This window comes from Pteropus medius, unplaced genomic scaffold (assembly GCF_902729225.1).
Source record: "Pteropus medius unplaced genomic scaffold, Ma_sr-lr_union100, whole genome shotgun sequence".
Taxonomy (NCBI): Eukaryota; Metazoa; Chordata; class Mammalia; order Chiroptera; family Pteropodidae; genus Pteropus; species Pteropus medius.
The window spans coordinates 6,491,035-6,503,756 of NW_024342474.1; the positions used below are offsets into that span (position 1 = coordinate 6,491,035).

The following is a 12,722-nucleotide window of genomic DNA, read 5'->3' on the forward strand; positions in this document are numbered from 1 at the left end:
TTGGTTTCAATTGATTTATGGATAGAACAGCTTGGCATATGGTGCAAGGTGGAAATGGACAGTGGTTGCACTATAGCCTCACTCAGGGTTGACCTTAAACAACAGTAGTGAGAGAAAAGCATACTAATGGGCAGAGCTTTGGGTGGTACGTCTGACTATCTAGTTTGTGTGGAAAGAGAAGTGGTCTGAGGTTAGAATATATATGAACTCATTGCCAGTGGTGAATGGCCTTGGATAACTGGTGATAAGCCAGGAAGGAAAACGACTAGAAGATCAGAAATAGGGAAGTCTGGGGTAGAGCCACAGGAATGGACATATATGACTAGGCACAGTGTGAAGATCTTTGTATGACATATTTATGCCTAGCAGATGGCATTCACCAACAAATTAGACAACAGCTTAGTCCATTGCTAGCAGGCCATTGTCAGTGACTACCTGAGTGCTGTTATGAGAGGTACCTCATTTACTCTAAAAAAATAGCACTTAAATACAGGTGAGAAATCAGAATTTTGTTTTCCAGCTTGATATACATTTAGCAATCACAACTTTTTAGTACTGTAAATGAAAAGTTATATTCTGTCGCTTTGAAATCCAGTGTAATAATCAGTTATTAATTAAGCAGTAGTCAGAAGATCCACAAAGTTCCTCAGAGCACTCAAATTTTATGACTTAAATGTCATTCAACATTAATAGCTCTTATTTATTGACTGTCTACTATGTATTACTATGCATTTCCCAAAGTCTAAGTTTTGATAGCTTTTATAAGTACTAAAATCCCATTTTTACCTTTTATCCCAGCTTTTCGGATTGAAAAATAAGAGTCTTCTCCATGTATAGTTATTAAACTTAAAATAGAAGTTGTGTTGTATTTTAAGAATGTACATAAATTATAATCAGCAAAATTAAAGAGCAAAAGTGAGCTACCGGAGAAGCTGAAACCCAGCGATGACATTTTACATTTCTCTTGTGACTCAGGAATGAGTAATCCCCGACAGACTAAAGTAAAAGATTATTAACTGCCGGATTTTAGAAATCAGCCATTCCAAGAATAATCAAAGTTTTCATCATAGCAATTCAATCTTTACCTGTATCTCTGCACATGCTGAAAAAAATTATCAGGTCATCAAAACTGCTGAGAGTCTTGTTAAGGTTTTAAATAATGAGTGTCAGAGGTTATTCACAAGACCCTGATACAGGTTTGAAAATAATTTAAATGTTCACAGTTTGTAGTTTGTACACTAGATTTACATAAATTGCATTCAATAGACTATAATAAATTGTACTCAACTTGGAGACAGATGCTTCTTAGTTCTTTGTAAATATAATGCAGAATTGGACCTTTTATCTGGGATAAAATAATTAGTATAATTATTGAAATATTAAAACCAAAGTTCCCAACAAATTAAAACACTGATTTTTATTAGTAGCATAATTAACCATAATAATGTGACAGGGACTGTTATAGGTGGTGGACATACATCAGCGAACAAAATAGACAAAAATTCTTGCCTTCAGGAGCTTATATTTTACTGGTATGAAAGTCTACCAAGTTGTAGTAAGTCTTCCTAGGCCCAAACTGTCCACCTTGGTTGAGGTTCATGCTCTGTTTGGGTATCTTCGTTGCCAGCTTTTTGTCTAGGGACTTAAAATGCTTGTCTGGTGAATAATTACCCTTTTAAAAAATGGAAGGTTCACTTTTTAAGGGAACAGATGCTGAAGAGCCACTTTCTCGAAATCCTGCTGTATTTATATACTAACATTATGATACCCCAGTCCTGCAAATTTCTATCTTGCTGGACCATAATTACTTTGATGATTTATAGTTAAAGTGGCCAACTTGGAGTTCTTTTGAAATCCCCAAGTTAGTCTATTGTTTAGTCAATTAGAAAAAGACTATGGAACTAAGTAAGACCCAATCTCAGGCCCTAAGGAAGCACCTATGCTACTGGCTGAAGCAACTGGAGATTAAAAATATAACATTATGGAAGCACAGCATTTAGCTGTTTGACAAAATAGGAAGAAAAGGTTAGAACAAGGCTGTAAATTTGACCCTAAAAGAAACCAAATGACTGACCATTCCTCCCTGAATGCATACAATATCATTTATTACAGTACGTACATGACTTAACTCACTAGAATGTTGAAAACGTGGTTTTATGGGGAATGCAGTACTACTGGAAGCCAAAGATAGTTTCCCAGGTAGACCAAAAATGCCAAAAATGCTTACAGCACAACCCTAGGAAACCCATTCATACATTTGTGGAGCATTTCCCCTTGCCTTTAGAACCCTTTGAGATCTGGCAAATGGATTTTATTTGGTTGCCCCCTTCTCAAGTATATAAACCTGTGCTAGTAATTTGTGTGTTTTCTCATTGGGTGGAAGCAGGCCCATGCCACAGAGCTGCCATCTCAGCAGTAGATAAAACACTCCTAGGAAAGATCTTCCCTACTTGAAGAATCCCCTTAGCTCCATAGTGACCAGGGAACTCATTTCACAAGATAAATTATACAATCTGTTTATAAGCTGGCTGATTTTACATTTCCATTGTGCTTATCATCCCCAGTCTTCTAGTCTTGTAGAACAGACTAATGAGGTAATCAAAACTCAATTGGCAAAACACATAGAGTCTTTTAATCTGCCTTGGTCTAAGGCTCTTACCTTAGTATTGTTCAAAAACCTACTCCCTTAGGCAAACATAAATGGTCTCCTTTTGAAAGTATTACTGGCAGACCCATGAGATTAGATCAAAGAATACATGAACCTACTCTATTGAAAGGAGACCTTTTTACTGTAAAAAACTTATGAGGGACTCTTGTGACTAACTCATAACTTATAGAGCAATCTTTCCATGCTGTGCTCCTGAGAGACAAAAATCTATCATGTTGTGATCTCCAATCTGGAGATTATGTCTTTTGAAAATGCCATCTCCATAAAGATGCCTTTCAGCTCCAATGAAAAGGGCCATATATAGTATTATTAACCCCTCTACTGCTAAACTTAAAGGTGCTGACTCATGGATTCATGTTTTTCATTTAATAAGGACAAACACATCTGAGTGGTCATATCAGCCTACTGGAGATCTTAAGCTGAAAATCCTAAACAACCCGAGACCACCACTAGAACTTTCATTCCTGGATCAAAGATGATGACACCTGATGTAGATGGCTCTCCCAAGACCCCAGACCTGGCCAGTCACATATGATTCCACCTAGCAACCCTTGCACTTGTTCTTCTCTTTGAGCACCTTTGTTACATTTACTGATTATATTGCTATCATAACCTAATTTTTACTGAAACAAAAATTGTGAGAAAACATTCTTTTTCCTAGCGCTTTAGTTTGATTTCAAGAAGAACATGTTCAGATTTTTAAGTCTGCTTACTGTCTGCTTAATGCAGAATGGCTACCCTATTTGCCCTTCAAAGTACCCTTTTGCTTCCTCTATCCAGTGACTACCCAATAGTACTAATTTATCCGACTACTGGATATATACCCGAGCTAACCACACTCATGATGATTGAGAATTAGTGGCTTGGCCCTTAAGCCTTGAAAGCTTACAGAATCTAATTGGACATAGGCCAGATTTTAAGTCCTTTTTGGTTCTCAAAACTCAAAATATGTTGATGGACCACATGACCTTCCTGTAGCCAGATCTATTCATAAGGTCTCCCCAACCCACAAGGAAATACCCATTAAATACATTTTGGACACTTATAACTTATCTGTTTTGAAAAATAAACAGTTGAGGCAGAATCTTGGGTGCTGTCCCTTTAAAAATGTGTAACTACACTCTTTTGTGTAATTCAAATTACCACATGTTCATACCTCCATGGGCCTTAATCAACTATAATATTTCTTCTTATATTATGTCTCTCTAATATGGGGAAATTCAGGGAATAAAGCCACGCAATCCTGGAAAGCAGATGTCCTTCTGCTTCTGAATACTACTTGAGGACTAGATAAAAAATCTGGCATTTGGTGGAAAACAGGTAAAATCTATCTCTTAGGGAATCCCAGTCCAAAAACTTGGAACAATCAAAGCCCGTGCTAATGTTTCAATCCTGATCCAAATATACATAGAAACCTCAGATGCTCTTTTAATCATTTTCACAATAAATCACATGATGACTTTAATGTCTTGTGCATTGACAATTATTATGATCATGGAGGATGTGAAGCTCCTGTCTTGGAAATAGGACTTAATACTTCCCTCAAAGTCTAGGTTGAAGGACAGAATTATACACTCTTGCTTGAGGGCAGAGGGTGTTTCTTCTTGTGTGGGGCTCAAATATATGTCACCTTGCCAACATTATGGTAAGACAGATACGGTATTACCTGATACTCTCACCAAAAAGACTCTCCCTTCTTCTGCCATCATCTCCAATCTATGCTCTACTGTCTATAAAATTGGACCAAAACAGACAAAACAGAACTGGGATTTGGGGTATGGTCTTTTTGGTCCTCACTCCACCTGATACCCTGCAATAAGTAAGCAAGGCCTTGGATATGCCTTTCTAGAGCTTTCTTTCCTTGGTATGGAGTAGCTGAATTAGAAAAGTCTATAAGAAATCTTTCTATTCTTGTAGCACAAATGTTAAACACTACTACAACTGCTTCTGAAGAACAACAAAGAATGATTGACAGTCTAGCGGAAATGGTACCACAAAACTGTATGGCTCTAGATGTGTTAGTTGCCCAGCAAGGCGGTACTTATGCTCTAATGGGAGAAGAATGTTTTCTATGTTAACAAATTAGGTAAAGTGGTACAACAGCTTGAGATTCTGAAACAAAATATCAAAATCCTTGAACAGACAGAACATTACCCTATAAATTGGGCTTGGACAGACTTATTTAGCTGGCTGCCTAAAGGAATAGGGTTTCATTCTGCATTACAGTTCTTAATCATACTGGTTTTTGTGATTATGCTGCCTTAATTAGGTGTCTTACCAGGTGCATCAAACAACAACTAACAGCCACTACCGGAAATAATAGTAGCACAATGCCTAGAGGCATTAACAATGAAGATACCAACTGAGACCAACTCTACAAAGGAACTTTTAATCTGGGGAATATGTGATTTAGCTCTGCTTCCAATAAGCTTCCTTGTTGCTCAAATGTTTGTTCAGCACACTTACTGTACACTCAGGAGACTGCTTTCCCTCCTACATGTGACATGGCATATCAGAAATGAATGTTCCTGGTGATGAGGTATCAATGTTGCTTTTCCAATGACAGATCAATAATATTTTCTAATGGTTGATCATTGATGCTTTTTAGGGAAAGATCTCAATCAAAAAGGGGAAACGGGAAAGGAAAACGGCAAAATGGAGTTGATATTGTCAAGAGAGCACTCTAAAATGGAGCCGAGAGGTATCTGGGAAGCTGAGCTAACTCACTCTCTTCCATGTGAGACTGAACTTTTGGACTGGGCTAAACCAAACAGCTACATCCTGATACTGTTTCTGGAACTGACTTTGCATCATTGAACTCTCTATTAAAAGGTAAAATTTTCACCTAGCTGCCACGGTCCAGCCACGAACAGGATCCAGGGGGCCCCGAAGGTGGGCAAGGCATCGGCGCGGGAGACAGTCGACTACATAACTCAGAGGCGGTGTGACACTGTTCCGTTTTATTGTGATTTGAGTACAACTTTTATACTTTCTATTTTGGCATTTGATTATGGTAGCTAAACTCCCTGCTACTTTGTGGTTAAGGTAGCAGGGAGTTAAATTTCTGTGGTTAGGCGAAGCAGAAAATCTTATAGAGTATATTATTATTAATATTCATGATTAACTAGTACATTCTTCTCTCAGTCATTAGAACAGAACTACCTGACGGAACAATCTAAACTTTTAATTCTTATATCTATTACGTAAGACACAGTTTGACTTAAGTAAAGGTGATAGATAGATGTATTCATAACAGCAAGTATTGGCTTGTGGGCAGACATTGTTCTTCTTTCTGCCTGAAGAAATCTTTTAAATGCTATTTGATTTATGCTATATCTAAAGTTCAAACTGAACCTTTCTCATAGCTGTTCAAAAGTTTCCTTGGTGCAGTATTGAGGAAAATATTTATAAAAATCAGTTTTACAATGCTGCTTTCGTAAGCTAAGTTTCTGTTCCTTTGTTTTTTAAGCACTAAGGAGGTCTTGACCTAGCCAGCCTTTCTATAAAACTTAAACTACTATAAGGCACATAAATTCCATCTTTATTCACTATACGTACACTATCTTCATTATAAGCTCCTGTGTAAGGCAAAGGAGGATCAGGTAATCTTTTCATACTATTAGCCCTCGTAGGTGGATACCAGAGTTTTCCATTTATCCAGTAGGCCACAAAAGGAGGCCCTTCCATAGCAGGCACAGGCTTATGAGTAAATTTCTTATCCTTTACTAATTTTTCTACTAACTGCGTGGGAACAGGAGTATAAACTGGTTCTAGTAATTCGGCTTGTTATAATTTATTCATAACATCTTTAAGAGGCGCGTCAAAAGGAATTTCTCTTAATCGTTCAAATAAAGGGTTTACGCATTCTAGACACATCAGGGTGACTAGAGCTGATTCCATACGTGGGGAATTTACTATGTTTTCCACAGAGCCAATTTTGAGGAAATCCATTTGCACAGCGTTTACACTTACTAGAATTTGTGCTACCCAAATTCCCCCTATTAATAGGATCGTTCCTAAGAAACCAATTATCCCTAAACACATGCCACGTCCTCGTTCTTGATGATGCATTCCTTGAAGCCTCTGTGCCCATCTCCGGACCTTGTCACGCAGTAGGGTAGAAAGAGGACGCGGCACCTAGCAATGGACATAAGTAATTAATTATGTATAGCATAGTGTAATCATAGCTCTTTCAAGGCAATTTATGCAATTCTTTTGAACTCCTCCTGCTTTTCTGTCTTTATAAACTCTGTCTCTTTCTATTCCCCTCAGAACACATTGGGTTTCTACCCAAATCTGTAAGTTCTGAATTGCAATTTCCAAGATCCCCAAATAAAACTTCTGTTTGCCTTGCAGTTAGTGGTGAAAACTGATTGATACTGGAAGAAGACAGATAAAATAGATTAGTAGATGATACAGTATGTTGGGAAGTGGTATTATGGAACAAAAGGGAAAAGGAGGGGGAATAAGGGAATACTGAGAGGGAGGATAGAGAGTTGCAATTTCAAATAGAGTGGTTAGGAAAATCCACTGAGAAGACATTTAAGCAGAGATCTGACCCTGGTAAACAGTCTTATGCTTTTTGGGGGGCAAGATCAATCCAGAAGGTGTAAGGACCTTGAATCTGCTTTCTTTATTAGTTTTTATTTTGCCAATTTCCTCTCCTCAGGTGATTTGGTAATGATGGGAAATGGGAAGTAATTTTAGAGTTCTGATTAATTTAGAAATGTTGACTGTCAGTGCCTTTTTGTTTTTCCAGGCCTCTTTCACCATCCCCTTTAGCTCACTTTGAGTTTCTTTATCCGTAAGTCCTGATAGAGATACTGTAGATGAGAACAGTGTGGAAGAATAACAGTTATCACATCTCTTTTTGAGTGGAGGTAGAGAGAAAGGGCTGGGAAGCCAACTAAGGAAAGAGATCCCTCTTCAGTGTTTCCTGTTATGAAAGTCCTGCTTGTCACAAAGTTTGGCCCATGAAGGAAGGCTTTCGAGACTCTATTCAATGCCAAAGACAAAAGGAAAAATAACCCTCAAAAAACAAGACAACGAAATAATAATCCATTCCTTCTATTTCATACATTTTAAAATTAAATGGATACAGTGTTAGTTAATACATTTATAAAATCATAAAATAATATTTCTAGTATAATTTTAAGTTATGGACACCAAAGCAAAAAGTTACGAAACTTCCGCTTTCCTTATATTTACTCTAATTTCAAAAAATGTCTCGTTCTCATTCTATGTTTACATGCATTGTGGTGGTGGTGCCAAGAAACACCAGACTTCTTCTACCTGCAGGGTCAGGCCCTATTATGAAAGTGCCTTGAAAAGTAAAAAGTGTGCTGAACAAACATCGTACCACCATTGTTCACTAGGTGCATTGTTTCTTTTAGAAATATGGCAAATATTTACTAGCATTAGGAGATGGACAAATATATATTCATCTGCAACAAAATATGTATTCATCTATAATGAAAGCTGGATTTTAAGCTTTAAGAAAAGTTCACTTTATTCTTTGGGAAACAGGAAGTTATTTAGCCTCTCTGTGCCTCAGTTCCCTCAACTGGAAAGTAAGGATAAAATAGTACTTACCTTTGTAACTATGCAAAATAACGAGGTTAACTCATTGTGGTGTTCATTTTCCAACATATACAAATATTGAACCATTATGTGTACACATGAAACTAATATAATGTTATATGTCAATTGTACCTCAATTAAAAAATAGTACTTATCTGCTTTATAGGGTAAAAGTGAGAATTAAATGGGATAATTCATGCAAAGAATAGTGCCTGGCACACACACACACACACACACACACAAGGGCTCAGAAATGCTGACAATTATTAAATTCACGAAAATTTCTACAGTGGAGGGGTACCTCGATTTCCTCCATTGAGGTCTACTGTAAATGTACATCTCTCAGGATATCATGTAAACTTTTGAGTTCACTGTCAGAATCAGCTACATCAATTTATTCATTTGGTCATCCATGGGCATATATTAAGCCCTCATTCTCTGTTAGGTCTTGTACCAGGGAATTAGTTGATCTTAATCCAGTACTTTATTTTTCATTGAGAAAAAAAAAGTTCACAGCGTTATCAAATCTCAAGTATAAGCCAGGGCTTCAGAAAGGTTATTGTCAGAAAGCAAACTAAAAACGCCTTGATAGGCGCTCACATCAGGTGGGAAGGTGAGAAGGGCTGGGCGTTGTGCCCCCAGGATGTGAAGAAAGCTCATGGCCTCCGCCTATTGACTGGCGTTTAGAACTCTCCCGGGTATAATTTCTAGCTGGTGGCTGAATAGGACGCAGGAGTTGTCCTCCTCTCGAGTTAAATCACGTGCTTAAAAGTGAAGGAGTGAAGGTGGCTGCGGCCAGAGTGCCTTCCTTCTCCGGGCTGAAGACTTCATTCTGATGCGTTCTGGCCACATCCTGCTCCTGGACGCTCTTCAGAGCGCTCAGGGGCGAAGTGGGGCCTCACCTGCTGCAGGTGTCCCCAGGCAGTCCAGCGGCCTGGCGGGCCCCCTTTCCTCCCTGCCCGGAGCCGAGGGGCGGCGACTCGGACACCCGCCCGGGGGAGTTAAGAGCCTCGGGGATCCGGAGCCCGCTGGCCGGGCGCTCGGCCAAGAGCACCCCGCGTGGGAGAGGCCGCGCCTCCTCCCGGAACTGGCCGGCGCGGCGGTTCGCGGGGGGCGGCGGGAGCCGGGAGCAGGGGCCATGGAAGTCCTTCCCGCGGGCGGGGGCCGGGCCGGGCTCCCGGAGCCCGAGGCGAGGACTGAGGGAGCGGTTCTTGAAGCGCCTGGGGCCCCATCCCTGAGCCGAGCGCCCCCGGCGGGGCGGCCGCGGAGCTCCCGGAACTCCTGGGAAGGCGAGGACGACTCGGAGCCCGGCGAGCCGCGCGGCGGCCGGACCAGCCGCACCGCGTCCCTGGTGAGCGGGCTGCTCACCGAGCTGTACAGCTGCACCGAGGAGGACGAGGCGGCCGGCGGGGGCCGCCAGCGGCGCCGCGACAGCCTCGACAGCTCCACCGAGGCCTCCGGCTCCGACGTGGTCCTGGGCGGCCGCGGCGGCGCCGGCGACTCCCGCGTGCTGCAGGAGCTGCAGGAGCGGCAGAGCCAGCGCCTCCAGAGGCAGTACCTGCGGCAGAAGGGTGAGGGGCGATCTCGGAGGAGGGGGATCCCGGGGGAGGAGGACCCGGAGAGCCTCCTGGAGCCGGGTCCCTGCCGGGTCCCTGTCCGCGCTGCAGCTCTCACCTGCGCGCACTTGGGCTGGTAGCCAAGCGCTCAGATATTAAGTTTGCAGAGTCTCCTTTGATGTGTCGCTGGTGCCCACAGTGTCACGGATTCATGACTAGACTGTTATTATTTTCCCCTCCCCACTCCCCTCTCGAGTTGTCGAGTGGAGCATCAGTAGTTGGAGTGGTAGCAGCGGGTCTTTTGCGGAAGTTCAAAGGGAGAAACAGTCCAGGTTCTAATTTCGCCAGAACAGCTGTTAGGACAGGTTTGGAGTTTCTGATATCTGAAGTTACTTAGAGGGGGGGCGCCAGGAGAGCGGCACTCCCTGGGTGCTTTTTTTTTTTTTTTTTTTTTTTTTAAATCCGCCTCTTGGCCACACAACTTGGATAGTGTTTAACTAGTGAGGCAGAATAATTCGATAATGCGGTTTCTAAGCAGAACGTGTGAATTCCATTTCTGCCAGAACGTCTGGTTTCAAGAGGCTCACTGGGTAGATTCCCCCCGCCCCGAGTGGACGGCCCTAAAGCACTGGCGTTATCGCAGAATTTAACTGCTTGGTACCGTCGGTTGGAGAGGTCAGCGAAAATGGCCTTGGTTTTCAGGGGGAGAGGCTAATTTGGTGTTCCTTTTGTTATCTGACTAATGCTCGTGTCCTGAGATTTTTTTTCCTCCTTCGACTGTTCATAATAGCTTGCTGTTCAGGCACTACCACAATTATTACAGTTGTGTTTTTTTTTTGTAGCTATATCAAGACCTCAATTTACAAAATGAAGTGAGATGTGGAAAACAGATGCTAAGCCACCATAACATTTCTTGAATTAATGTCCTTCTGCTAAATTACCAGGGGAGAGGGGAAAGAGAATTCGTACTATAGAATGATTTCCTGTCTCCTAATTGAAAAATAAGATTAATTGGTGCCGGGGGGAGTGGGGACTAACCGGAAAAGGAATAAATCTGTCTGCTTTCTCAAATCTATGTAAACAGCTTTCAGCTTCCTCTTTTGGCTTCCTAGTGAAGATTTTTTTTTCCCAGCTGATTGTTGTAAATGGCTTCCACCTTCCTCGTTCTGCCTGGGACTTTAGCTGGAGTTGTGCCATTTCATTATATACAATTATTTGGCTGTTCTCAGCATGTCTGTTTATGCCGAGAGTTCCGTATTCCGCAGGGCAATAGTTCTTTCAGAATCAAACAAAATCAATTTTGAAGACTTATGATTTGGCTTTCTGTTTTTACAAGGCTATTCATTACTAGTAATTTTGGAGATTAGTAATTTCCTTTTGGAAGAGGCAATTCAACAAGTTGAAGTTTAAAGAAATAACAGTATAGCTTTGCAAATGAATTTCAAACGAGTGACTACTCTAGAATCATTCATAAGATGTATAAGCCTCTGTTTTGCCGAAGTCTCAGTCTTATTGCACGGTTAGTTGCCTGCTAATCTTTTCTTGTAGTCAAACCGATTAGGATGAATAGGCGCCATATTATAAGCCACACACACACACACACACACACACACACACACACACACCACACACACACACACACACACACACACACACACAACAACAAAGTATTATGGAGTGTTAGAGAATATAAAGAACCAGGCGATGGAAACAACTACTTAAATAATTTTACAGTTTATTCAGTTACTTGATTTTTTTCAGGGTCAAAAATATCCCTCCTAACATAATACTTAGTAAGAAGAGTCTCATATAATGCTGATAACCTGTGCATTAATTCTCTCCTCATTCTGTTAGGGATTTTGCTGTAGCATCAATGTATCACTTATTTGCATATTTAGCATGTATGTGTCCTTTATTTATGTGAGGCACTAAAATAGTTTCTTAGGAAATCTAGTCTCTCTTCTCAGTGTTTTTATTAAGAGGTGAACTTTGGAGTCAGAATGCTTGCGTTGACATCTTGCCGCTGTTCCTCATTAGCTGTGTGATCTCAGTTAAAGCTATTTAATCTGTCTTTCGTTTTTCTTGCTTATAAATAGGGATAATAATAACAATACCTCAGAAGGCTGTAGTGAGAATTATATGTAAGTTAATGTATGTAAAAGTGCTCAGTCAATGTTAGATACTATTTTTATTATATACACTGGGATTTCTTAGAGAAGAAATTGTCCACTGTCAGTTGGCAATCTCATTTTTTCTATCTAACACTGTGTGAGGAGCTATGGTTGATGTTATGGAGCATACAAAGATACAGAAGCCCTTATTCCTGTCATCGAGATGCTTAAATAGCAGCAGATATTGCTGCAGATTTTCAAACTCAACTCCTAAGCTTTTTCTCATATTGGACAACACATAATTCAGAAACTCAGAGTATAGGTACCTTAAGAGTCACTGAAAATGACTCTTGTTGAAGAAAGTATAATTTAAATACACAGTGATGACATTACTATCCTTTTTGTTTCTAGAAGGAAAAATTTTAAATATTCAAAGAAAGGATGTTTACACTCTCTGAAGGAATCTAGACATAAAGAGACTCTGATCTCTCCTGATGGCTTGTTCTTCTTATATTTAATCATCCTTAGAACCCAAATAATTTCAATTAACCTAAGTGAGCTCTTAATTCCCATTGCATTCCGTCGTATTTGAACTCAAGGTGAGAGATAACTGGTGTGTGTGTGTTCTCTTCTTCATAGAAATTCCTTATTATTATTGTAGTGGTAATTATATTAGTACTTATAAAGACTATTCACATTTGTTTCTCAGGGTAATCTTGCATATTAAGCATAATTTGAGACTTGGAGCACTACTTTGCCTAAGATTGTACAGATAGTTGGTTGTTCAAAGGCAGTTCTTTTAACTCA

At 40.4% G+C, this 12,722-nt stretch overlaps 1 protein-coding gene across 3 annotated transcripts in view; it reads left to right on the forward strand.

Annotated features, from left to right (window-relative positions):
* Nucleotides 1-8,952: 8,952 nt before the first annotated feature.
* Nucleotides 8,953-12,722, forward strand: part of TBC1D30 (TBC1 domain family member 30) — a 64,742-nt gene continuing 60,972 nt past the window's right edge. The window contains exon 1 of one of the 3 annotated variants that reach the window (XM_039865911.1): nucleotides 8,953-9,819. In XM_039865911.1, coding sequence (XP_039721845.1) covers nucleotides 9,084-9,819 — 736 coding nt within the window. In that variant the 5' untranslated portion in view covers nucleotides 8,953-9,083. The remainder of the gene's footprint in view (nucleotides 9,820-12,722) is intronic. The other 2 variants (XM_039865912.1, XM_039865914.1) reach the window with 2 other exon arrangements.